Raw genomic sequence first — 25,577 nt, 5'->3', positions numbered from 1 at the left:
TCCTAATAGTGTCTGATCCCAATAACACCAGTATCCCAGTCCCAACAACTCCTGATCTTAACAACACCAACATCCTGATCCCAATAATTCCTGATCCTAATCGTACCAGCATTCCTGTCCTGATAACACCTGAGCTGAATATTGCCTGATTCCAACACCACCTCCCTCATCCTAAAACCCCAATAAATTTTAATTCTTATAATGCCTGATCCTGATAACTCCTGATCCTAACAACACCAACATCCTGATCCCAATAATTCCTGATCCTAACAGTGCCAGCATTCCTGTCCTAACAACACCTGAGCTGAATAATGACCCCAGCACCAGCTCCCTCATCTTAAAAACCCCAATAATTCCCAATTCTTCCAATGCCTGATGCTGACAGCTCCTGATCCCAGCGGCCTGTCCTAAATCACCCGGTGCTAACGATCCCTGTCCTCGGGCAGCGTCTGGTGGCCGCTGCTTTCGGCACAGGCTGTCTCCAGGAATAGCTCCCAGACCTGATTCTGGTTCCTTTATTCCAGCCCGGCACAGCACAAACCCATTTTTCCCCCCGGGTCAGCTCAGGTCAGGCAGCCACGCCCGGGGGCAGCGACAGAAATTCCCCCAAAATCCAAGCCTGGAGCCCCTCAAGGCGTTTTTAAGGCAGGGGGAAGGCGGGAGCTGGCGGGGAGCGAAGAACTGGAACGGAGAATTGTGTTTTTCTTTAAATGTCATGTTGTTTTAAGCTCATTTTTGCACTCGGGTTTGGCGAAGCTGAGAAGACTTAAGTGACAAACCAGCTGTCCCCCGGCCCAGCGCAGACACCCCCGCCCCGCCCCCGGCCCAGCGCCCACCCCCGGCCCCCTCCTCACCCCCCGCACCCCAAAATTCGGGTGGGCACGGCGGGGGCGGCCCCGATGCTCCCAGCGGGGCCGTGCCCGTCGGGGGCGCTGCCAGGCGAAGCTGGCGCTGTGGGGGCGCTGCAGGGTGGGCGGGGGTCCCGCAGCCCCCCCTGCTAAGCCCAGTACACCGGGAGGAGGCGGCACAGGATGCCCGCCGTGGTGCCCAGCAGGGAGCGGTCAGCCAGGGGCACCGAGATCTTGTCTTCAGCCTGGGCAAGGGGGGACAAGGCACATCCTTCATCATCATCTTCATCATTCCTCCCCTCAGGGAGGGGCTGCACAAGGCACTGAGCCCCCCAGCTCCCCCAGACCCAGCCAGGTCCTCACCTGCCGGCGCTGGAAGGTCTCGACCACGCTGTCCAGCCCTGGGATGTTGTCCTTGTCCACTCGGGTCACGTAGCAGGCGCGGTGCAGCCGGGCTCTGTAGCTCACCAGCAGCTGTTGGAAGCCAAACCGGGCTCAGCCTCATCCCATCTCCCCCTGCCCGTGTCCCCAGAGCCCCCCACTCACATTCCTGTAGTCATAGATGACCGTGGCCGCGTTGCCGTCCCCGCTGTCCAGGTAGAAAGTGGCCGCGTCCTCTTCCCACAAACGGCCCCGCAGCACCTGAGGGGACCCAGGGGCATCTCAGAGCCTGCAGCAGCCGCTTCCCCTGGCATGGGGGTGCTGCTGATGGCACTGGGGGTGGCACTCACGGTGTCGGCGTGGCGCTGCTCCACGCTCAGCCACATCAGCAGCGCGCCGGCGATGATGACCACGAGCAGGACCAGCAGCACCACCACGATGAGCAGGCAGCGCAGGCGGCCGCAGCTCAGCAGCTTGCGGGGCAGGTAGCACAGCAGCCGAGGGACGAAGCACAGCGACTTCTTGAGGCAGCCGGAGCAGCTGGCGCAGCCGGGACACTTGGGACACTTGGGACACTTGGGGCACTGGCAGCACTTGGGCAGGCAGCAGCATTTGGCGCAGCACAAGCTGCATTTGGTGCAGCATTTGGCGCAGCACCAGCTGCATTTGGTGCAGCATTTGGCGCAGCACGTGGCGCAGGGCAAGCAGCAGCCTGGGCAGCAGCAGCCGTTCCCCGAGTCCTGGGGGTGCAGGAAAATGGGGGATTTGGGGTCAGCTGGGGGATGCAGGAGGTTGAGGGTGGGATTGCAGCCCTGATCCCGCTGCCCCTGGGCGCTGGGAATGCAGCATCCCACGGTCCACACCTCACCCTGGGCACTGGTGCCTTGCTGGGATAGCCTGGGCAAAGCCCTGTGCCCAGCTGGCTGCAGGGACACCCCGGGGTGGCAGTGCCACCCTGCAGGGACTCACCTCCTCTTCAAGCACCACTTGCTTCATGCTGCTCTCCATGGCTGCTGCCTCCTCCTCCTCCTCCTCCTCCTCTTCTTCCTCCCATTCCCAGCCCAGTCTGACTGCAGGGACTGGGAACTTTATACTGGGGCACTGGGGTGGGGACCCTGTGGAGGGTTTGGTGGCCCTGGGGTGCAGCCAGGCCCTGGCATGTGACCACTCCACCGGTGTTTGCTGCGCGCCCACTCCCAGCTGCATCCCCCTGGGAACCTGCAGCTCAAGAGGCTCCAAGGCCACTGGGTCAAGGACCCTTGTCCCCAGGCACGGGGACTTCTCTGCTGCCCAGGAGCGAGATGGCAGGGCCAAAACAAACCCTCCAGGGTGGAGCATCCGGCCGTGGCTGTGCCCAGGGTGGGAGCTGGCTCGTGTCCCTTTGCCAGCTCGGGCACCTGCAGCTGCTTGATGTGGCAAGGAGCAAACAGGACGTGAAATATTTCCTGTAATCCACAGGGATGGGGTGGGAGCGGGGTCACTGTGGCGTGGGGAGTGTCCCTGACCCTCATTCCTGCTCCCGAGGCTGCTCAGGCACTGCTGGTGGCTGTTGGGGCTGCCAGAGGTGCCCATAGTGGGGATTTTTTGGGGTTAGGGGGTCCCAGCTCCACCATGTCCCCCTCAGGTGGCAGGGGGACACTGCTGGGCCATGGTTCTGCCCATCCACGAGCTCCTCCTGCAACTGGGACCCCTCCAGCCCCCCCTGAGACCCCCAACACCCCCAATACTGATGGGGGGGGTGAACACTGCCTCTTTTCCCAGGGTGTCAAGGGCCACGAGAGTCCCTTGAGTGGCTCCTGGCTGTTTGTTCTGTCCCCACGGGAGCCCTTATCACCTTTCCTGGCCCATGGCACCCCCTTGACCCAGCTCCTTATCACGGTCAGGGTTTTTTGGGAAGCAGAGCTGCTGGCTCTGAGTCAGCACATGCAGTGTCCCTCCTGTTCCCTGTCACCCCCCAGAGCTCTGACCCTGCTCTCTGCCTGTGCTGATGATTTTGGGGACAACACCGAGTTTGCAGCTCTGGAAAGATCAAATCAACTTCCAGGGGTCTCTTTTTCCCCTCCCAGCCTCGCTGCTCCTCTGTTTTTCAGTGCAGCACTTGGGAGTGGCCCCAAAGGCTGCTCCCAGCTGGTGAAGGGGCAAGAGGGGCTGGAATGGGTGGGAAAAGGGAGAGGATGAGGAGGAGCTGGAGCTGGAGCAAGTGGATCGTGGTGTCTGTGGGTAACGCTTGGTTCCCACTGGGGACATGGCACTGTCCCTCTGTCCCCAGCTGCACCAGGAGGGGACAGGGCTGGGAGCTGTGCCTGAAGGGCTGGAAGGGCAGGGGCTGCTCCTCTGTCCTCACCCTCCATCCTCCAAACTGAGGGGGCACAGCTGGGGACAATGGGAGGGCACAGGAGGGGACACTGGGGGGACAGAGTTGGGGACAATGAGAGGACACAGTTGGGGACAATGAGAGGGCACAGGTGGGGCAATGAGAGGGCACAGGAGGGGACACTGGGGGGACACAGGTGGGGACATTGGGAGGGCACAGGTAGGGACAATGAGAGGACGGAGTTGGGGACAATGAGAGGACACAGTTGGGAACGTTGGGAGGGCACAGTTGGGGACACTGGGGGAACACAGTTGGGGACACTGAGAGGGCATAGCTGGGGACAATGGGAGGGCCCAGCTGGGGACAATGGGATGGCACAGGTGGAGCAATGAGAGGACACAGGTAGGGACAATGAGAGGACACAGTTGGGGACAAGGGGAGGACATAGGAGGGGACACTGGGGGAACACAGGTGGGGACATTGGGAGGGCACAGGTGGGGACACTGGGGGGACACAGTTGGGGACAATGGGAGGGCACAGGTAAGGACAATGAGAGGATGGAGTCGGGGACAATGAGAGGACACAGTTTGGGACATTGCGGGGACACAGTTGGGGACACTGGGAGGGCCCAGGTGGAGACACTGGGGGGACACAGTTAGGGACACTGAGAGGGCATAGCTGGGGACAATGGGAGGGCCCAGCTGGGGACAATGGGAGGGCCCAGCTGGGGACAATGGGACCGTCGTGTGCCGTTGTGCTGCTGCCCCCCGGTGTTTGCTCCCTCCCAACACGAGGGATTCCCTTGCCCACCCTGCACCCCACAAGGGGACACCCCTGGGACACCTTGTCCCTGTCCCCAGCACCCAGGAAGGGCAAGAGCACACTTGGAGGCGGGGACACAGGCTTTACTTTGTAGACAGAAGCAAATCCCGAAGAAAATCCCGCTTTTTTTATGGCGAGAGCAGCGGGAAAGCCGCGGTGCCGAGCGACACTGGGCGGGGTGGCTGTCCCCGGGGTGGGGATGAGGAGGAGGAGGAGAGATTCCCGCCTGGAAAGGGACAGTGGGGGACAGTGCCACCCCCATGTCGCTGTCCCATCCGGCTGGGAGCTGCTGCTACGCCCAGAACACGGGGACGGCGCTGCAGAGGATGTTGATGGTGGTGCCCAGGATGGAGCGGTCAGCCAGGGGCACGGCCTTGTCCCCAACGTCCTCACCCTGCGGGACACAGAGCGGAGCAGAGCAGCCGCAGAGGGACAAAGCCCAGCCCCGCATTCCCCAGGCTGTGCTGAGCCTGGTGCGGCTCCACCCTCGTGGCAGCGGGGTTGTGAGACAGAGGAGAAATTCTCCAGAGTAGAAATCATCCAGAGCAGAAATCCATTTTGATTTAGGTGAAATCCATTTAGTAGAAATCCATTGATTTAGTAGTTGATTTAGTAGAAATCCATTTTGATTTAGGTGAAATCTATTAAGTAGAAATCCATTGATTTAGTAGTTGATTTAGTAGAAATCCATTTTGATTTAGGTGAAATGTACATCTTTGAGTCTGTGGTTGGAAAACATGGCTATGTAGCCTGACTGCAAAGCCTAGGCTCAGAGAAACTGCTTCAGTGAAGGACAGAGATAAGGGGGAGGAGACAAAAAGTGATAAAGAGAGACAGAGACTGCTGTGAGAGCAGGTCAACCTGACCCAGGAATTTTTTCAGATAAAGAAGAACGAGCAGCAAATATCACGAGAAATTCATAAAAATGAATATGTATGAACCTATTGTGACATTGTGTGCATATGTATTTGAGAGGGGGATAAAAAGAGACCTGAAGTTCCCAGAGGTCCCCTTGTCTTTTAGGGAGAGTAATCTCCACATGCTGTAATAAACATACCGGCTTTACAACTTTCACGAAGTTGTAGAGTTTTTAGTTATCTCCACCAAACAGTTGTCCCCTCACCTGCCGGCGCTGGAAGGTCTCGGTGACAGCGTCCAGCCCCGGGAAGTTGTCCTTGTCCACCCGGGTGATGTAGCAGGCGCGGTGACGCCAGGACCTGTAGCCCACCAGCAGCTGGTGGCAGACAGAGCCGGCTCAGCCGCACGGTGCTGCGGTGTCACGCAGGTCCCCATGTCCCCGTGTCCCCACGCACCTTGCTGTAGTCGTAGACCACCGCGGCCGAGCCGTTGAGCCCATCCCGCACCGCGAAGGTGCCGCTCCTCTCCCTCCTGCTCACGGCGAGCTTCTGGGGGCTCCCCTCGCCATCCAGCCCCTGGATGCTCATCCGCAGCACCTGCCGGGGGGAGAGGGCTCAGAGGGATCTGCGGGGGCCGAACCCGTCCCTACAAACCGCGGTGCCACCCCAGAGCCCCTCCCGGGGCCGGTGGCACCGCGGGCAGCGCCGCCCTCACCGTCTCGGCGTGGGACTCGCTGAGGTGCAGTCCCAGCAGCAGGAAGGTGACGTTGACCACCACGAGGGCCACCAGCACCAGCGCCACCATCAGCAGGAGGCTCTTGAGCTCGTGGGGGATGCAGGGCAGGCGCGGGGACTCCGTGTACCTCTGCGTTGGGGACACACGGGAGCATCGGCTGAGCCAGCGCCGGGGGTGGCAGCGGGGGCTCGGCCCCACCTCGGCCAGGGCGGGTGCTGGGTGCTCCTTACCGGAGGTGCCTCCTCCATCAGCGCCTCTTTAGAGCTGTCCTCCATCTCTCCGTGTGCTCCTGTCCCTTTGCCAGCCCGGGCCCGGGGGCATTTATAGGATCCCGGGTGGGCCGGGGAGGGCTGGGACCATTCCAGCTGCCGAGTGCCACTTGTGCTGTTTGCCGAGCCCGCAAAGAGCCAGGGAGGGGACAGAAAACCACCGAGGGCCCTTCCGCGGCGTTTGTCCGGCAGCGGTGCCAAGGCAAACAGCGGGCAGTGCCCACCCTCCCCACCCGGCCCGGGGCTGTGGCAGGAGGGGCCCAGCACGTCCCGGGGGCGGCTGCACCCCTGGCTCTGCACGGGCAGCTGTGCGAGCCCCCCCGGGGCGGGGAAGGAGCTGGCTGCACTCATTGTTCCCGAGGGCACCGTGCCAGGGACGGCGCAGATGGGCGCCTGGCATGGGAGAGATGGGTGCCAGGGACGGACGGGTGCCCGGCGCGGCGTGGGTGGGTGCCCGGTGTGCCCAGGGCTTGGAGCTGGGGGGGCAGCGCTGCAGCGCCGAGCTGGGGGAGCCGCTCCGGGGGGCGTCACCCCTGCCGTGTCCCCCCGAGTTCTGCGCACCCCAAGAGCAGCCGGGGCCGCCACCCCGGCGGGGAACCCCGAGTTTGGGACACGCGCGCACGGACACGCGTGCCCGGGGATGCTGGCGCTGTCACTCAGCCGCATCCTTCATCCCTCCCTCCTTCCCTCCCTCCCTCCTTCTCTCCGTCCCTCCCTCCCGCAGCAGCTCCCGGGCATGGTGTGCTGCAGAGCCGCGGGTCAGGCGCCCGCAGCCTCCGCCGCTTCTCCTCCACCCTGAGATCCCCGGGGGAATAAAAAAAAACAAGAGAGAGAAAAAAAACCGTTTTTCCATAGCTGCCGGACACAGCGGCGTTGGGAGCAGCTGCAGGGATCAAGCAGGGATCAGGCCAGGGCGTGATGGAGCTGCGGCGCGGCAGGAGGATGCCGAGGGAGCAGCTCCCCGCTCGCCTCCTCCTCCTCCTCCTCCTCGCCGTGGCCTGGCTCTGGCTGCCGGCGGAGGGGCGGCGGCCCCCCCGGCCTCCCCCTTGCCCCCCGAGCTGCTCCTGCACCCGGGACACGGCTTTTTGCGTGGACTCCAAGGCCGTGCCCAAAAACCTGCCCCCCGAGGTCATCTCGCTGTGAGTACCGGGGTTGGGGACAGCGATGGGGACAGGAGCGCAGGGCTGGCAGGGGCTGCTGGCGGTCCTGGAGGGGCAGGGACACCCCTGCTGTGCTGCGCAGGGGGACAAAGGGGTGGCAGGGCGGGGTCCGGGGGAAGGAGGAGGCTGGGGACAGCCCGGGACACGTCCCTGTGTCCTGCGGTGCTGGCACGCGCAGCCATCCATCGGTGCCAAGCAGGGCAGGGCTGCAGCCTGTCCCCGCCGCGACCTTGGGGACAGGAACCCCGAGGGGACACGGCGGTGACCTTGGGGTGCAGAACCCCCAGGGGACACGGCGGTGACCTTGGGGAGCACAGCCCCGGGGGGACAGGCTGGGGAGGGGGGGTGATGATGGAGGGTCCCTGGGGACAGGGCTGTGCCCCGCAGCCTGGCACGGGGAGGTGAGGCACTGGGGGTGTTTACAGCTGGTGAGGGTGGTTACACACCCGTTGGTGCATATTTACACGTGTGTGTGCTACACGTCTGTGTGTGTGTGCTTACACACCCGTTTGTGTGTGTTACACCTGTCTCTGTGTGTTTACACACCTGTTTGTGTGTTGTTACACACCTATGTGTGTGTGTGTTACACCTGTGTGTGTGTGCTTGCACAGCCATTTACACGTGTTACACGTGTGTGTGCTTACACACCTGTTTGTGTGTTACACAAGTCTCTCAGTGTGTTTACACACCCGTTTGTGTGTTACACCTGTCTCTGTGTGTGTTTACACACCTGTTTGTGTGTTGTTACACACCTATGTGTGTGTGTTACACCTGTGTGTGTGTGCTTGCACAGCCATTTACATGTGTTACACATGTGTGTTGTTACACATCTGTTTGTGTGTGTTACACCTGTGTATGTGTGCTTGCACAGCCATTTACATGTGTTACACGTGTGTGTGCTTACACACCTGTTTGTGTGTGTTACACCTGTGTGTGTGCTTGCACACTTGTTTGTGTGTGCTACACCTGTTTGTGTGTGTTAAACCTGTGTCTGTGTGTGCTTAAACACCCATTTGTGTGTGTTTACACACCTGTTTGTGTGTGTTACACCTGTGTGTGTGTTACACCCATTTGTGTGTGTTTACACACCTGTTTGTGTGTGTTTACACACCTGTGTGTGTTACACACCTGTTTGTGTGTGTTAAACCTGTGTCTGTGTGTGCTTAAACACCTATTTGTGTGTGTTTACACGCCTGTCTGTGTGTGTTACACATCCATTTGTGTGCGTGTTACACACCTGTTTGTGTGTGTTTACACGCCTGTCTGTGTGTGTTACACCTGTGTGTGTGTTACACCTGTGTCTGTGTTACACCTGTGTGTGTTACACACCCGTTTGTGTGTGTTTACACGCCTGTCTGTGTGTGTTACACCTGTGTCTGTGTTACACCTGTGTGTGTTACACCTGTGTGTGTTACACACCCGTTTGTGTGTGTTTACACGCCTGTCTGTGTGTGTTACACCTGTGTGTGTGTTACACCTGTGTCTGTGTTACACCTGTGTGTGTTACACACCCGTTTGTGTGTGTTTACACGCCTGTCTGTGTGTGTTACACCTGTGTCTGTGTTACACCTGTGTGTGTTACACACCCGTTTGTGTGTGTTTACACGCCTGTCTGTGTGTGTTACACCTGTGTGTGTGTTACACACCTGTTTGTGTGTGTTTACACGCCTGTCTGTGTGTGTTACACCAGTCTGTGCGTGCTTGCACGCCCATTTCTCTGTGTTCACACACATGTGCAAGCACGTGGCTCTGGGCCAGGGGCTGCCGCAGGGCGTGGGCAGCCTGGGGTTGGTGCCAGCCCTGTCCCCTCCGTGTCCCCACACCGGGCAGGGTGGCTGCAAGGGTCCCTGTGCCCATGCCAGCACCCCTCATGGGCTGCCCTGGCAGGCAGCAGGTGACACCGAGCCCATGCTGGGGGACACGGGGGTGGCAGTGCCAGGCTGCTGCCATCCCCTGTCCTGCAGCAGGTGACACCGAGCCCATGCTGGGGGACACGGGGGTGGCAGTGCCACGCTGCTGCCGTCCCCTGTCCTGCAGCTCCGTCTCTCTCCCGCAGGACCATGGTGAACGCGGCTTTCACGGAGATCCGGGAGGCGGCTTTCGCCCACATCCCCTCCCTGCAGTTCCTGTAGGTGCCCCCCCGGTGCCCCCCTCGGTGCCCGCCTGGTGCCCACCCTGCCCAGCCCGGCGCTGACGCCTCCCCCCTCTCTTTGCAGCCTCCTCAACTCCAACAAGTTCACGCTGATCGGGGACAACGCCTTTGCCGGGCTCTCGCACCTGCAGTACCTGTGTGTGACACCGGCACAGGGAGGGGACAGGGAGGGGACACGGGGGAGCCTCGGGATGGCCCCGTCACTGTCTGCTCCCGTTCCAGGTTCATTGAGAACAACGACATCCAGGCGCTCTCAAAGGCCACTTTCCGCGGGCTCAAGTCCCTGACACACCTGTGAGCACCTGGGGGACACTCTGGGGGTGGCCCTGTTCCTTCATCACTGTCAGGGATGTGTCACCCCCACAACCCTTCTTGTCCCCAGCTCCTTGGCCAACAACAACCTGCAGACGCTGCCACGGGACCTCTTCAAGCCTCTGGACATCCTGAGTGATCTGTGAGGCTGCCACAGCACCGGGGACACCGGGCTGGGAGGGGGTGACAGCTCAGGGGCTGGCACTGGGGCAGGGTGTGGTGTGCTGGGGGTGACTCGGGGCCATTCCTGGCAGGGACCTCCAGGACACTGGGCTGGGGAGAGGTGACACACCAGTGGGTGCTGGGGGTGATGGTGCCATCCTTGGCAGGGATCCCCAGCACATTGAGCTGGGGAGAGGTGACATCCTGGTGGGTACTGGGGGTCATCGCTGGCAGAGAGCCCTGGGACACTGAGTGGGAAGAGGGTGACACAGCAGTGAGTTCTGGGGGTGACTCGGTGCCATCCCTGGCAGGGACCTCCAGCACACTGAGCTGGGGTGAGGTGACATCCTGGTGGGTGCTGGTGCCATCCTTGGCAGGGACCTCCAGCACACTGAGCTGGGGAGAAGTGACATCCTGGTGGGTGCTGGTGCCATCCCTGGCAGGGACCCTTGGGACATTGAGCTGGGGTGAGGTGACATCCTGGTGGGTGCTGGTGCCATCCCTGGCAGGGACCCTAGGGACACTGAGCTGGGGAGAAGTGACATCCTGGTGGGTGCTGGTGCCATCGCTGGGATGGGACACTGAGGTGGGGTGAGGTGACATCCTGGTGGGTGCTGGGTGTGACTCGGTGCCATCCCTGGCAGGGACCTCCGTGGCAACTCGCTGGCCTGTGACTGCAAGATCAAGTGGCTGGTGGAGTGGCTGGAGAGCACCAACACCACGGTCCCCGCCGTCTTCTGCAGCAGCCCCAGGCAGTTCGAGGGACAGCGGATCCGGGACCTGGCGCTCGGTGACTTCCAGTGCATCACCACGGGTAAGGCACCACCGCTGTGAGGGTGCTCACAGGGGTCTGAGGATGAGGGAAGAGATGAGGATCTGACTCCATGTTTCAGGAGGTTGATTTATTATTTTATGATATATATTACATGAAAACTATGCTAAAAGAATAGAAGAAAGGATTTCATCAGAAGGCTGGATAAGAATAGAAAAAGAAGGAATGATCACAAAGGCTTGTGGCTTGGACAGAGAGTCTGAGCCAGCTGGGCTGTGATTGGCCATTAATTAGAAACAACCACATGAGCCCAATCCCAGATGCACCTGTTGCATTCCACAGCAGCAGATAACCATTGGTTACATTTTGTTCCCGAGGCCTCTCAGCTTCTTAGGAGAAAAAATCCTAAGGAAAGGATTTTTCATAAAAGATGTCTGTGACACATCGCCACCTGCCACCTGCCACCTGTCACTTGTCACCTCACTCCTGGGTGTTCAGACCTTCACTGCCGCCTCTCCCTGCTCCAGATTTTGTGATGCACCAGGTCCTGCCCTTCCAGGCGGTGTCGGCCGAGCCCTTCACCTACGCCAGTGACCTGTACGTGGCCCTGGCCCAGCCCAGCGCCAGCAGCTGCTCCATCCTCAAGTGGGACTACGTGGAGCGCAAACTCCGCGACTTCGACCGCATCCCCGGTGAGGAATCGGGCTGGGGGTCCCCTCCTGGGCCGGGACCCTCTTTGGGGTGCCCTGGCCCGGTGTGACTCTGTGTTCTGTCACCAGCTCACTCGGCGGTGCACTGCAAGCCCATCGTGGCGCAGGAGCAGCTCTACGTGGTGGTGGCGCAGCTCTTTGGCGGCTCCTACATCTACCGCTGGGACACGGCCGTGGACAAGTTCATCAAGATCCAGGACATCGACAGCCAGAAGATCCGCAAGCCCAACGACATCGAGGCCTTCCAGATCGAGGGCGACTGGTACTTTGTCATCGCCGACAGCTCCAAGGCGGGCTCCACCAGCCTCTACCGCCTCAACCAGAACGGCTTCTACTCCCACCAAGCCCTGCACGCCTGGCACCGCGACACCGACGTGGAGTACGTGGAGAACGACGGCAAACCCCGGCTGATCATCTCCAGCAGCTCCCAGGCGCCCGTCATCTACCAGTGGAGCCGGGCTCAGAAGCAGTTCGTGCCTCAGGGTGAGGTGGGCGAGATGCTGGACGTGCAGATGGTCAAACACTTCAGGGCCAAGCGGGAGCAGTTCCTGTGCCTCAGCCGCTACATCGGCGACTCCAAGGTGGTGCGCTGGGAAGGGCAGCGCTTCGTGGAGGTGCAGACGCTGCCGTCCCGCGGCTCCATGGTGATGCAGCCCTTCGCCGTGGGCCAGCGGCAGTACCTGGCGCTGGGCAGCGACTTCTCCTTCACCCACGTCTACCTGTGGGAAGAGGAGAAGCAGAAATTCGCCAAGTTCCAGGAGCTGTCGGTGCAGGCGCCGCGGGCGTTCCGGGCCGTGCTGGCGGCCGACGTGCAGCTGCTGCTGGCGCCCAGCTTCAAGGCCAACACGCTGGTGTACCGGCACGTGGTGGTGGACCTCAGCCTGTAGCTGGCACCCCGAGAGCCACCGGACATGCATGAGCCCGCCACCCCTTGTCCCACCCCCTGCGATGGCCCTCCACCTTCACCCAGCCCCACGGTGCCTCAGTTTCCCCACGGTGCTCCCGGGTTCACGCTGTGGGACGCCCCTTGTGCTGCAGAGCTGCACCCCTGGGGGGGTGGACAGGGTTTGGGGGGGGTCTTGGGTTTGGGAGCTGGGGGTAGGAAAGGAGGGGGGACAGCGAGCAGGGATGTGGCAGGAGGGGTGGGGGGTTCCCAGGATGCTGAGGGGCTTTGGGATGGTCCAGAGTGGGTGGGATGGGCAAGGTGGATGTGGTGGGATGGCCTAGGGAGGATGGGGTGCTCTGAGGTGGGTGCAGATGGGATGCTGAGGATGATGATGGGGTGCTGAGGATGATGATGGGGTGCTCCAGGATGCTGATGGGATGCTGAGGATGATGATGGGGTGCTCCAGGATGCTCTGAGCATGCAGATGGGATGCTGAGGATGATGATGGGGTGCTCCAGGATGCAGGTGGGATGCTGAGGATGATGATGGGGTGCTCCAGGATGCTCTGAGGATGATGCTGGGATGCTGAGGATGATGCTGGGTTGCTCCAAGGCCAGCGGGATGCCCTGAGGATGATGATGGGATGCTCCAGGATGCAGATGGGATGCTGAGGATGATGATGGGATGCTCCAAGGCCAGCAGGATGCCCTGAGGATGATGATGGGATGCTCCAGGATGCTCTGAAGTGGATGAAGCAGTGGACAGTGGAATGCTCCAGGCCAGCAGCTCCTGTCCCTCTCCATGCATGCCCAGCAGCTCCCCGTGCCCACGGCCCCGCTGCCAGGCAGGACCCAGCGTGCCAGGGGCGTGTCCGTGCCCACCAACCCCCCAATAAACGCACTGCGCCCCCCAGCCCTGCCCGTGTGTCCTTCAGGTGGTGCCACCACCTCCACCCCACATTCTGTTCCCTCAGGGAGAGGGAATTCCTCCTTTTAGGGTGCACATGGGGTTTTTTCCAGCAGAAACCTCGTCCCACCTCAGTGCCTGCTCCATCCCACAATCTGTTCTCTCAGGGAGAGGGAATTCCTCCTTTTAGGGTGCACATGGGGTTTTTTCCAGCAGAAACCTCAGCTCACCTCGGTGCGCCCTCCATCCCACAATCTGCTGTCCCAGGGAGAGGGAATTCCTCATTTTTAGGGCACCCGTGGGGTTTTTATCAGCAGAAACCTCATCCCAGCTCAGTGCTTGCTCCATTCAACACTCTGCTCCTCCAGGGAGAGGGAATTCCTCATTTTTGGGTGCACATGGGGTTTTTTCCAGCAGAAACCTCAGCTCACCTCGGTGCCCCCTCCATCCCACAATCTGCTGTCCCAGGGAGAGGAAATTCCTCATTTTTGGATGCCCCTGGCCCTGCATTTGGTGTTTCTTCCAGCAGAAACCTCATCCCACCTTGGTTCCCGCTCCATCTGACATTCTGCTGCCCCAGGGAGAAGGAATTCCTTATCTTGTGTGCTCCTGGCCCCACATGTGGGGTTTTTTCCGGCAGAAACCTCGTCCCACCTCAGTGCCACATTCTGCACCCCAGGGAGAGGGAATTCCACATTTTTAGGGCACCCATGGGGTTTTTACCAGCAGAAACCTCATCCCAGCTCAGTGCTTGCTCCATTCAACACTCTGCTCCTCCAGGGACAGGGAATTCCTCATTTTTGGGTGCACATGGGGTTTTTTCCAGCAGAAACCTCAGCTCACCTCGGTGCCCCCTCCATCCCACAATCTGCTGTCCCAGGGAGAGGAAATTCCTCATTTTTGGATGCCCCTGGCCCTGCATTTGGTGTTTCTTCCAGCAGAAACCTCATCCCACCTTGGTTCCCGCTCCATCTGACATTCTGCTGCCCCAGGGAGAAGGAATTCCTTATCTTGTGTGCTCCTGGCCCCACATGTGGGGTTTTTTCCGGCAGAAACCTCGTCCCACCTCAGTGCCACATTCTGCACCCCAGGGAGAGGGAATTCCACATTTTTAGGGCGCCCATGGGGTTTTTACCAGCAGAAACCTCCTCCCACCTCAGTGCCTGACATTCTACTGCCCCAGGGACAGGGAATTCCTCATTTTAGGGTGGACATGAGGTTTTTTCCAGCAGAAACCTTGGCCCACCTCAGTGCTTGCTCCATCCCACACTCTGCTGCCCCAGGGAGAGGGAATTCCTCATTTTTGGGTGCTCCTGACCCATATATGGGGTTTTTTCCAGCAGAAACCCCGTCCCACCTTGGTACATGTTTCATCCCACATTCTGCTTCCCCAGGGAGAGGGAATTCCTCATTTTTGGGTGCTCCAGGCTCTGCTCTTGGTGTTTTTTTCCAGCAGAAACCTTGGCCCACCTTGGTGCCTGTTCCATCCAACATTCTGCAGCCCCAGGGAGAGGAATTCCCTCATTTTTGGGTTCTCCTGACCCTGCATGTGGGGTTTTTTCCAACAGAAACCTCAGCCCACCTCAGTGCTTGCTCCACCCAACATTCTGCTATCCCAGGGAGAGGAATTTCCTCATTTTTGGGTTCTCCCGACCCTACAGATGGGTTTTTTTCCAACAAAAAACCTTGGCCCACCTTGGTGCATGACATTCTGCTTCCCCAGAGAGAAGGAATTCCTCATTTTAGGGCGCCCATGGGGTTTTTTCCAGCAGAAACCTCCTCCCACCTCAGTGCCTGACATTCTACTGCCCCAGGGAGAGGGAATTCCTCATTTTTGGGTGCTTCTGACCTGACATGTGGAATTTTTTCCTGAGCCCACCACAGTGCCCGCTCCATCTGATATTCTGCTCTCCCAGGGAGAGGGAATTTCCTCATTTTTGGGTGCTCCAGGCCCTGCACTTGGTGTTTTATTCCAGCAGAAACCTTGGCCCACCTTGGTACCTGCTTCATCCCACATTCTGCTATCCCAGGGAGAGGGAATTCCTCATTTTTGGGTTCTCCCGACCCTACAGATGGGTTTTTTTCCAACAAAATCCTTGGCCCACCTTGGTGCATGACATTCTGCTTCCCCAGAGAGAAGGAATTTCCTCATTTTTGGGTGCACAGGGGGTTTTTTCCAGCAGAAACCTCCTCCCACCTCAGTGCCTGACATTCTACTGCCCCAGGGAGAGGGAATTCCTCATTTTAGGGTGTACATGAGGTTTTTTCCAGCAGAAACCTTGGCCCACCTCAGTGCTTGCTCCATCCCACATTCTGCTGCCCCAGGGAGAGAAAATTCCTCATTTTTGGGTGCTTCTGACCTGACATGTGGAGTTTTTTCCTGAGCCCACCACAGTGCCCGCTCCATCTGATATTCTGCTCTCCCAGGGAGAGGGAATTTCCTCATTTTTGGGTGCCTGTGGGGTTTTTTCCAGCAGAAACCTCCTCCCACCTCAGTGCCGGCTCAATCCAACATTCTGCTGCCCCAAGGAGAGGGAAATCCTCATTTTTGGGTGCTCCAGGCCCTGCACTTGGTATTTTATTCCAGCAGAAACCTTGGCCCACCTCAGTGCCCACTCTATCCAACATTCTGCAACCCCAGGGAGAGGGAATTTCCTCATTTTTGGGTCCCCGTGGGGTTTTTTCCAGCAGAAACCTCCTCCCACCTCAGTGCCGGCTCAATCCAACATTCTGCTGCCCCAAGGAGAGGGAAATCCTCATTTTGGGGTGCTCCAGGCCCTACACGTGGGTTTTGGGGTTTTTCTCACCAGGTGGGAAGCAGGAGGTGCTTCCCCAGGGAGGGGAGTTCCTGCTGGACTGGTTTTCCAGGGGAGCCCTTCCCTGGTTGCCGGGTGGATAAATATGCATGTGAAAAACCAGCAATTAAGAGCACAAATAAAGATCCTCGGCAGGTAACAGCAGCCCCGGGGGCACGGATGGGTTTGGGCAGCGGGGATGGCTTCTCCAGGGCATTGCCACCTGGCCCTGCCTCAGTTTCCCTGGCAGGAAAAAGCAGATTTGAACGCACGGGGAGTGCTGCAGGAGGGTTCTGGCACTTCCATGGTGGTGGCCGTGGCTGGGATGGGGAATTTGGGGAACCCTGGGTCAGTTTTGGGGCTGCAGCGCTCGGAGAGGTGAATCAAGCAGATTTTAGTTTTTTGGGAGCATCTTTCAGGGCTCCACTCTTACACTCATCGTCCTTTAGGGCACCAGAAAAGCACCACATCCCCTCCAGACCCAAAAAAACCCCTTAAACACCAATCAGAGTGGCTCTGCCCTCTTTTCCCTACCAGTTTCTTGATTTTAAAATGGTCTGTTTTAATATATAAAAATATAGGTATTAGGGAACTATTTTTTATGCTTTAAAGAGCATTTAATGTAGTGATATTCAATATATATGGGGAATTTTAAACACGACATTTTTATGTATGTTTAGGATATTTACTGAAATTTAATATGTACATATATAATTAAAATATTGATATAATATATCAATATATATTATATATATTGATATACCATATATGATACATAATAAATATATATTATATTGATATTATATAAAAAATATAATATACTATATAATTATTATAATTATATCAATAATTACAATATATATGTGAATGATTACAATATTGTTATATTAATATATTATATACATTATAGATGATATTATATTTTACATATTATATTATATATTATATATTATACATATTATGTATGTATAATATAAATATATAGATATATCAATATATATTGATATAATACATATTTATATAATATGTATTATGTAAATATATTGATATTTAATATATTTAGGCAATTTATAAAATGTTTTTATTTTATAAAGCTGCGGCTCACCGCTTCACCCGTGGGTCACTTTTAAGGGGCCCTGTTGCCCTTTTAAAAGGCTCTGTTGCCCTTTTAAGGGCATTGCCCTTTTAAGAAGCTCCGTTGCCCTTTTAAGACCATTGCCCTTTTAAGATCGGCCGGTGGGGCCCGGACCGCGCCTGCGCGGCTCGGTTGCTGCAACTTTCAACTTTTGGGATCCGCTCCCTCGGGGTTCGGGGGGAATTTGGGGGGATTTGGGAGCTCCCCGGGGGCGCAGCACCGCCCCTCCCGCCCAGCACCCCCCGGCCCTTCAGCCCCGGCCGCGCCATGGTGTCCTGGATCCTCAGCCGGGTGATTGAGTGAGTGGGGTCCGGGCGGTGTAACGGGAGGGCGGAGGGGGGCGGGGGGGGGGTCAAAGGGATTCTCCATTCCCGGTCCCCCATTCCCGATCCCCCATTCCCCCTGTTCATTAACGGGGATCCCCGTGCTGGGCCCGCAACGGGGACTCCTCGGAGAGGCCCCCGGCGGGGTAACCCTAAATTTTCCTATGGGGGTAACCAACACCGCCCCCCCAACCATGCCACCCCCCAAAATGGGTCCCTGAGCTGCTGCTGGGCCTCCCTGCCCGGCCTGGGCAGGGTGGGCACGGCTGGGGTGCCCTGCGCCGCCCATGGGTGGGGGTCCCCTGAGGAGGCCCTGCCCCATCCGGGGGGGTCCCTGCTCTGAGGGTGCCCCCATTTCCTGACGGGGTCTCCGCTCTGAGGGTTCTCCCGTTTTCTGGCCGGGTCTCTGTTGTGAGAGTCCCCCCATTCCCTGGTGGGGTCTCTGCTCAGAGGGTCCCCCCATTCTCTGGTGGGGTCTCTGCTCAGAGGGTCCCCCCATTTCCTGGCGGGGTCCCTTCCCAGAGGACGCCCCCATTTCCTGGCAGGGTCTGCCCTGAGGGTGCCCCCATTTCCTGGCGGGGTCTGCTCAGAGGGTCCCTGCCCAGAGGGCCCCCCCGCCATTTCCTGGCGGAGTCTCTGCTCTGAGGGTTCCTCCGTTTCCTAGCGGGGTCTTTGTCCACAGGGTGCCCCCATTTCCTGGCAGGGTCTCTGCTCTGAGGGTCCCCCCAATTCCCTGGCGGCGTTCCTGCTCTGAGGGTCTCTGCTCAGAGGGTCCCCCCATTCCCTGGCGTGGTCCCTGCTGAGAGGATCCCCCCATTTCTTGGCAGGGTCCCTGCTCAGAGGGTCTCTGCCCACAGGGTTCCCCCATTTCCTGACGGGGTCCCTGCTCTGAGGATGCCCCATTCCCTGGCAGGATCCCTGCCCAGAGGGTCCCCCCATTTCCCCATTCCCTGGCAGGAATTCCCCAGAGCAGGGCCACCAGGTGGGTGTTTGGGCTGCTGGCACCTCCCTCAGCCCCGGCACCGAGCCTGGCACCGGGGACGGAGCCCGCGGGGCGCAGCCCGGGCCCTGCCCTGCCCGGACAGGTCGGGCCGGTCCCGGGGCCCTGGGAGCTGCACGGTGCTCATGGCCGAGCCTCCCCGGAGCCTCCCGGGCCGCTGTCCCGGGCTCGGCTCGGTGCTGGGGGGGCTCCAGGCCGGGCTGCAGCGCCGGGCCCGGCGGCTCTGCTGGGCCGGGCTGCTGCTGCTCTATGCGGGCTGGCCGAGCTGCCTCACCCCCGCCCTGCGCTACAGGCTGCTCTTCGGGATGCTCTACCCGGCCTACGCCTCCTACAAGGCTGTGAAGACGAAAAACATCCGGGAATACGTGAGTCAAGTGCTTGGGGAGCCCTTTTCCTTGGGTTCCAGTCCCCCCTTTTCTTGGGGCTCCCATCCTCTCTTTTCCTGGGGTTCCAGGGCTCCAATCCCCCTGCCTTTTTCTTGGGTCTCTTGTCACCCCCCTTTTCCTTGGGGCTCCAGTCCCCTCCCTTTCTGGGGCTCCAATCCCCCTTTCCAGTCACCCTTTCTGGGGTTCACCCCTCCTTTGCCCAGGCTCCAAGTCCCCCCTTTTCCCCAGACTCCAGTGTCCCATTTCCAGAGTTCAGCCACCCTTTTCCTGGGGCTCCAGTACCCTCTCCTTTTCTGGGCCTCCATTCCCCCTCTTTCCCCAGACTCCAGTCCTCCTTTCTGGGGCTCCAGTCCCCCCCTCTTGCTGGGCTCCATTCCCCCCTTTCCAGGCTCTAGTGCCCCCTTTTCCCTGAGCTCCAGTCTTCTTTTCCCAGGCTCCAGTGCTCCTTTCTGGGGTTCAGCCCCTTTTCCCAGTCTCCAGTCCCTCTTTCCAGTCTCCAGTGCCCCTTTCTGGGCTCCAGCCCCCCTTTTCCCAGCCTCCAGCGTCCCTGATGTGCTCCCTGTGGCTCCCCAGGTCCGATGGATGATGTACTGGATCATCTTCGCTCTCTTCATGACCACAGAGACCTTCACCGACCTCCTCATCTCCTGGTGAGCCTGGGGAGGGACTCTGCCTGTCCCCAAACCCCCCCAGATGTTTGAGGGGACCATGAGGTGCCTTTGGACACCCCATCTCCTGCCTTTTTGCCCAGGCTCCCCTTCTACTACGAGGTGAAGATGGCTTTTGTCATCTGGCTGCTGTCCCCGTACACGCGCGGGGCCAGCCTGCTCTACCGCCGCTTCGTGCACCCCACGCTGGCCCGCAGGGAGAAGGTAAAACCCCAAAATCCGGGGGTTCTGGGGGTCCCCCTGGCCGGCCTGGGGGGGTCAGCCCCTCCTCGAGTTGGGGTGGTGGCAGCCCGGGGATGTGGCATTGCTCCAGGTCGTGGGAGGTGATAATGCACAGGGATGTGGGCGTGCACTGGGGGGTGACAATGCTCAGGGAACTCAGGGAGTGCCCCAGGTGATGGCATTGCCCTGAGAGGTGACAATGCCCTGGGACATGGGGATGCACTCTGGGGGTGACAGTTCCCTGGGAGTGACAGTACCCTGGGAGGTGACAGTGCTCAGAGACATGGCATTGCCCTGGGAGGTGACAGTGCTCAGAGAATGCCCCAGGTCATGGGAGGTGACAATGCTCAGGGACATGGGGATACACTGGGAGGTGCCAATGCTCAGGGAATGCCCCAGATCATGGCATTGCCCTGTGGGGTGAAAATGCCCTGGGACATGGGGCTCCACTGGGGGGGGGTGACAGTTCCCTGGGAGTGACAATACCCTGGGAGGTGACAGTGCTCAGGGAATGCCCCAGGTCATGGCATTGCCCTGGGAGGTGACAATACCCTGGGAGGTGACAATGCCCAGGGACATGGTGATGCCCTGGAAGGTAACAGTACCTAGGGACATGCTTATGCTCTGGAAGTGACAGTGTCCTGGGAGGTGACAATGCTGAGGGACATGGTGATGCCCTGGGGGATGACAATGCTCAGAGAATGCTTCAGGACATGGCATTGCCCTGGGAGGTGACAATACTCAGGGACATGGTGATGCCCTGGAAGGTGACAGTGTCCTGGGACATGGTGATGCCCTGGAAGGTGACAGTGCCCTGGGACATGGTGATGCCCTGGAAGTGACAGTGTCCTGGGAGGGGACAATGCTCAGGGACATGGTGATGTGCTGGAGGTTGACAATGCTTAGGTAATGTCCCAGGACATGGCATTGCCCTGGGAGGGGACAGTGCCCTGGGACACGGGGATGCACTGGGGAGTGACAGTGCCCAGGGAGGTGACAACACCCGGTGACACGGGGATGCCCTGGGAAGTGACGATGCCCAGGGACCTGGCCATGCCCCAGAGGTGGCAGTGCCCAGGCCACCACCCTGTCCTGCCAGCACGTCCCCGTTTGTCTCTCAGGACATCGACGCCTTCCTGGTGCGCGCCCGTGAGCGCGGCTACGAGACCGCGCTGAGCTTCGGCAAGAGGGGCCTCAACCTGGCGGCCACCGCCGCTGTCCAGGCAGCCACCAAGGTACCCAGCGGGGTGACAGGGAGGGTGACATGCCCTGGGCTGGGGTCTGATCTGTCCTCTCCGTGTCCCCATGCAGAGCCAGGGCGCGCTGGCCGGGCGGCTCCGCAGCTTCAGCGTGCACGACCTGCGCTCCCTGCCCGAGCAGGCCCCCGTGCACTTCCAGGACCCGCTGTACCTGGAGGAGCAGGGGAGCCTCCAGCAGCCCTTGGGTGAGCAGCTGAGGGGTCACAGAGAGGGGGGACCCAGCAAAGCCCACGGTGGCCGTGCTGGAGGTGGCACGTCCCCTGTGTCCCCAGGCCTCCGCTATGAGAGCGAGTCGGACGAGGAGGAGCTGTGGTCGGACTCGCAGGTGTCCCCCTCGGTGTCCCCATGCCGGGGTGCCAGACCCCTGTCCCGCTGGCAGAGCCTGAGAACCCTGAGGAAGAACCCAGGAAAAGAGGTGACCTGGGAGGGGGACACACACTGGGGATGTGGGGCTGTGTCAGGGGGTCCTGACTGTCCTTGTCCCTGTCCCTTTCCCTGCCCAGGGCTCTTCCCGGCTCCTGCGCAGCCGCACCAGGAGGAGAGCGGCTCTGTCAGAGCAGGAGAGCTGAAAATGCCAGGAAACTGCCAGGAGGCTGGAGAGGAATTTGCTGCTGCGGCATCAGGAGGGACCTGTGGCTCCTGGCACCCCCTGGGGAGGCTCCTGGTGTCCCTGGGGAGGCTCCTGCACCCCTAGGGAGGCTCCTGGTGTCCCCAGGGTGGCTCCTGCACCCCTGGAGAGGCTCCTGGCACCCCTAGGGAGGCTCCTTGTGTCCCCAGGATGGCTCCTGCACCCCTGGGGAGGCTCCTGGTGTCCCCAGGGTGGCTCCTGCACCCCTGGGGAGGCTCCTGGTGTCCCCAGGGTGGCTCCTGCACCCCTAGGGAGGCTCCTGGTGGCTCCTGCACCCCTGGGATCCTCACACTGTAAATCCCTTCCCCGTGGCCCCTAGAGGAGGGGGGAGCAGCTCATCCCCAGACCCCCAGCTCGGTGCTGGCGCCTCTCCTGTGGGGTCTGGCCCCTCCTTTTCCCCCATGCCATGAACACTACGGGCTCCCCCTCCTCCTCCTGCTGCCATGGTGCCTTATTCACCACATTCCCGTTCCCCTGGGAGCCAGGAGTGGATGTGCCTTGTCCCTCTGCAGCCAAAGCCATGGGCCCTGCCTGGGCCCCCCCAGACACAGACTGACACCCCCATACTTGAGCCCAGAGCGCTGGGCAGCGCACAGCTTTTAACATTCCCCTCTCCCAAAAAGAGGGTTTTGTACCTGGAGAAATAAATGCTTGTTTCAGACTTTGGGAAGCAGGAGTTGTCCCCAGTGCTGTCCCCTTCCACAGGAAGCATCCTGAGATTGGTTTTTCTCTTTGAGGAAGCTCTGGAATCCATCTGAGACTCCTCCAGGGCCTCTCCCTGAGTGTTTCCATCCATGTTCCAGGATCCCAGCTACAGTCCCAGACTCTTCCCAGGGAAGCTTCCTGAGATTTTTTTCCTTTGGAAGAAGCTGTACCCTCAGGGATCCTCCAGGCATCTCCCAGAGCCTTTCCCCACATTTCAGGTTCCAGAATCCCAAATAGCACCCCCTGAATCCTCCATGGAAGCTTCCTGAGAATTTTTTCCTTTTGAGGAACTGTACCCTCAGGGATCCATCCAAGATCCCCCCAGGCATCTCCCTGAGCCTTTCCCTCACATTTCATATTCCAGAGTCCCCCATAGCACCCCCTGACTCCTCCAAGAAAGTTTCCTGAGATTTTTTTTCCTTTGGAGGAAGCTGTACCCTCAAGGATCCTCCAGGCATCTCCCAGAGCCTTTCCCCCACATTTCAGATTCCACAATCCCAAATAGCACCTTCTGACTCTTCCAGGGAAGTTTCCTGAGATTTTTTTTCCTTTGGAGGAAGCTGTACCCTCAAGGATCCATCCAAGACTCTCTCCAGGCATCTCCCAGAGCCTTTCCCCACATTTCAGATTCCAGAATCCCCCATAACACACCCCAACTCCTCCAAGAAAGTTTCCTAAGATTTTTTTTCCTTTGGAGGAAGCTGTACCCTCAGGGATCCCCCCAGGCATCTCCCAGAGCCTTTCCCCACATTTCATATTCCAGAATCCCCAATAGCACCCTCTGACTCTTTCAAGGAAGTTTCCTGAGATTTTTTTTCCCTTTGGAGGAACTGTACCCTCAGGGATCCATCCAAGATCCCTCCAGGCATCTCCCAGAGCCTTTCCCCCACATTTCAGATTCCAGAATCCCTGACAGCATCCCATGTCTCCTCCAGTGAAGCTTCCTGAGATTTTTTTCCTTTGGAGGAAGCTGTACCCTCAGTGATCCCCCCAGACATCTCCCTGAGCCTTTCCCCACATTTCAGCTTCCAGAATCCCCAATAGCACCCCCCAACTCCTCCAGGAAAGTTTCCTGAGATTTTTTTTCCTTTGGAGGAATCTGTACCCTCAAGGATCCATCCAGGCACCTTCCAGGCATCTCCCTGAGCCTTTCCCCCACATTTCATATTCCAGAATCCCCCATAGCACCCCCCAACTCCTCCAAGGAAGTTTCCTGAGATTTTTTCCTTTGGATGAAGCTGTACCCTCAGGGATTCTTCAGGCATCTCCCAGAGCCTTTCCCCACATTTCAGCTTCCAGAATCCCCAGTAGCACCCCCTGACTCCTCCAGGGAAGCTTCCTTCTTTTTCCTTTGGATGAAGCTGTACCCTCAGCGATCCCCCCAGGCATCTCCCAGAGCCTTTCCCCACATTTCAGCTTCCAGAATCCCCCATAACACACCCCAACTCCTCCAAGAAAGTTTCCTAAGATTTTTTTTTTTCCTTTGGAGGAAGCTGTACCCTCAAGGATCCTCCAGGCATCTCCCTGAGCCTTTCCCCATATTTCAGGTTCCAGAATCCCTGACAGCATCCCATGTCTCCTCCAGGGAAGTTTCCTGAGATTTTTTTTTTCCTTTGGAGGAAGCTGTACCCTCAAGGATCCATCCAAGACTCTCTCCAGGCATCTCCCAGAGCCTTTCCCCCACATTTCAGCTTCCAGAATCCCCAATAGCATCCCCTGAATCCTCCAGGGAAGCTTCCTTCTTTTTCCTTTGGATGAAGCTGTACCCTCAGGGATCCTCCAGGCATCTCCCTGAGCCTTTCCCCCCATTTCAGATTCCAGAATCCCCAATAGCACCCTCTGACTCCTCCATGGAAGCTTCCTGAGAATTTTTTCCTTTTGAGGAACTGTACTCTCAGGGACCCATCCAAGATCCCTCCAGGCATCTCCCGGAGCCTTTCCCCATATTTCAGCTTCCAGAATCCCCCATAGCACCCCCCAACTCCTCCAAGAAAGTTTCCTGAGATTTTTTTTCCTTTGGAGGAAGCTGTACCCTCAGGGATCCTCCAGGCATCTCCCTGAGCCTTTCCCCATATTTCAGGTTCCAGAATCCCTGACAGCATCCCATGTCTCCTCCAGGGAAGTTTCCTGAGATTTTTTTTTTTCATTTGGAGGAAGCTGTACCCTCAAGGATCCATCCAAGATCCCTCCAGGCCTTTCCCCCACATTTCAGGTTCCAGAATCCCCAATAGAACCCCCTGACTCCTCCATGGAAGCTTCCTGAGAATTTTTTCCTTTTGAGGAACTGTACCCTCAAGGATCCATCCAAGATCCCTCCAGGCATCTCCCTGAGCCTTTCCCCCCATTTCAGGTTCCAGAATCCCAAATAGCATCCCCTGAATCCTCCAGGGAAGCTTCCTTCTTTTTCCTTTGGATGAAGCTGTACCCTCAGGGATTCTCCAGGCATCTCCCAGAGCCTTTCCCCCCATTTCAGCTTCCAGAATCCCCAATAGCACCCCCCAACTCCTCCAGGAAAGTTTCCTGAGATTTTTTTTCCTTTGGAGGAATCTGTACCCTCAAGGATCCATCCAGGCACCTTCCAGGCATCTCCCAGAGCCTTTCCCCACATTTCATATTCCAGAATCCCCCATAGCACCCCCAAGCACTCCTCCAAGAAAGTTTCCTGAGATTTTTTTCCTTTGGAGGAAGCTGTACCCTCAGGGATCCATCCAAGATCCCTCCAGGCATCTCCCAGAGCCTTTCCCCCCATTTTAGGTTCCAGAATCCCAAATAGCATCCCCTGACTCCTCCAGGGAAGCTTCCTTCTTTTTCCTTTGGATGAAGCTGTACCCTCAGGGATTCTTCAGGCATCTCCCAGAGCCTTTCCCCCCCATATTTCAGGTTCCAGAATCCCAAATAGCACCCCCTGAATCCTCCATGGAAGCTTCCTGAGAATTTTGGAGGAAGCTGTACCCTCAGTGATCCCCCCAGCCATCTCCCAGAGCTTTCCCCCCACATTTCAGCTTCCAGAAGCATCCCCCAGCTCCTCCAGGGATGCTTCCCGAGATCATTTTCTCATTTGGAAGGAGCTCTCCCTCCTCGGGACTCCCACCCCAGAGTCTTTCGTGTCCCTGCGGCCGCCGCCGGTGCCATTCCCGAATTCCCGGGGCTCCCTGCAGTAGCCGCGTCC

At 58.5% G+C, this 25,577-nt stretch overlaps 4 protein-coding genes and 1 long non-coding RNA gene across 11 annotated transcripts; 3 read left to right on the top strand and 2 right to left on the bottom strand.

The window, feature by feature from the left end:
* Window positions 1–997: 997 nt before the first annotated feature.
* Window positions 998–2,435, bottom strand: LOC139603799 (uncharacterized). The gene is made up of 5 exons (XM_071454739.1): window positions 2,199–2,435; window positions 1,580–1,969; window positions 1,395–1,490; window positions 1,212–1,322; window positions 998–1,093 (listed from the first exon to the last, which is right to left on the bottom strand). The coding sequence occupies exons 1-5, from the start codon at window positions 2,433–2,435 to the stop codon at window positions 998–1,000; spliced, it is 930 nt and encodes a 309-aa protein (XP_071310840.1).
* Window positions 2,436–4,432: 1,997 nt separating this feature from the next.
* Window positions 4,433–6,526, bottom strand: SFTPC (surfactant protein C). Of its 3 annotated transcripts, none has more exons than XM_071454661.1 (5): window positions 6,189–6,513; window positions 5,938–6,087; window positions 5,679–5,819; window positions 5,489–5,599; window positions 4,433–4,759 (listed from the first exon to the last, which is right to left on the bottom strand). In XM_071454661.1, the coding sequence occupies exons 1-5, from the start codon at window positions 6,231–6,233 to the stop codon at window positions 4,658–4,660; spliced, it is 549 nt and encodes a 182-aa protein (XP_071310762.1). In that variant the 5' UTR covers window positions 6,234–6,513; the 3' UTR covers window positions 4,433–4,657. The 3 variants fall into 3 exon arrangements, with proteins under 3 accessions (XP_071310762.1, XP_071310763.1, XP_071310764.1); XM_071454662.1 differs by having other exon boundaries at window positions 4,681–5,006; window positions 6,189–6,526; XM_071454663.1 differs by having other exon boundaries at window positions 4,681–5,143; window positions 6,189–6,520.
* Window positions 6,527–6,906: 380 nt separating this feature from the next.
* LGI3 (leucine rich repeat LGI family member 3) lies at window positions 6,907–13,293 on the top strand. 2 transcript variants are annotated; one of them, XR_011683794.1, is made up of 9 exons: window positions 6,907–7,366; window positions 9,444–9,515; window positions 9,604–9,675; window positions 9,762–9,833; window positions 9,922–9,993; window positions 10,658–10,827; window positions 11,313–11,477; window positions 11,565–12,982; window positions 13,013–13,293. XR_011683794.1 is itself a non-coding variant. In XM_071454660.1 (8 exons), exons 1-8 carry the CDS (start codon window positions 7,146–7,148, stop codon window positions 12,380–12,382), a joined length of 1,662 nt encoding a protein of 553 aa, XP_071310761.1. In that variant the 5' UTR covers window positions 6,907–7,145; the 3' UTR covers window positions 12,383–13,293. The 2 variants fall into 2 exon arrangements, 1 of the variants encoding a protein (XP_071310761.1); XM_071454660.1 differs by having other exon boundaries at window positions 11,565–13,293.
* Window positions 13,294–17,348: 4,055 nt separating this feature from the next.
* REEP4 (receptor accessory protein 4) lies at window positions 17,349–22,365 on the top strand. 4 transcript variants are annotated; one of them, XM_071454824.1, is made up of 8 exons: window positions 17,349–17,516; window positions 18,833–18,905; window positions 19,500–19,576; window positions 19,678–19,798; window positions 20,938–21,051; window positions 21,128–21,260; window positions 21,348–21,490; window positions 21,579–21,770. In XM_071454824.1, exons 1-8 carry the CDS (start codon window positions 17,485–17,487, stop codon window positions 21,642–21,644), a joined length of 759 nt encoding a protein of 252 aa, XP_071310925.1. In that variant the 5' UTR covers window positions 17,349–17,484; the 3' UTR covers window positions 21,645–21,770. The 4 variants fall into 4 exon arrangements, with proteins under 4 accessions (XP_071310925.1, XP_071310924.1, XP_071310923.1 ...); XM_071454823.1 differs by having other exon boundaries at window positions 21,348–22,365; XM_071454822.1 differs by lacking the exon at window positions 17,349–17,516 and having other exon boundaries at window positions 18,095–18,905.
* On the top strand, window positions 19,835–20,827 carry LOC139603843 (uncharacterized). The gene is made up of 3 exons (XR_011683822.1): window positions 19,835–20,009; window positions 20,154–20,583; window positions 20,620–20,827. It is a non-coding gene; the product is annotated as an uncharacterized lncRNA (long non-coding RNA).
* Window positions 22,366–25,577: the final 3,212 nt, after the last annotated feature.

Source organism: Agelaius tricolor, unplaced genomic scaffold, assembly GCF_023055355.1.
Source record: "Agelaius tricolor isolate 1412-34295 unplaced genomic scaffold, bAgeTri1.0.p SCAF_41, whole genome shotgun sequence".
In the NCBI taxonomy this organism is placed as follows: domain Eukaryota; kingdom Metazoa; phylum Chordata; class Aves; order Passeriformes; family Icteridae; genus Agelaius; species Agelaius tricolor.
The sequence above is the reverse complement of the archived record's forward strand: the minus strand, read 5'-3'. Positions and strand labels throughout refer to the sequence as shown.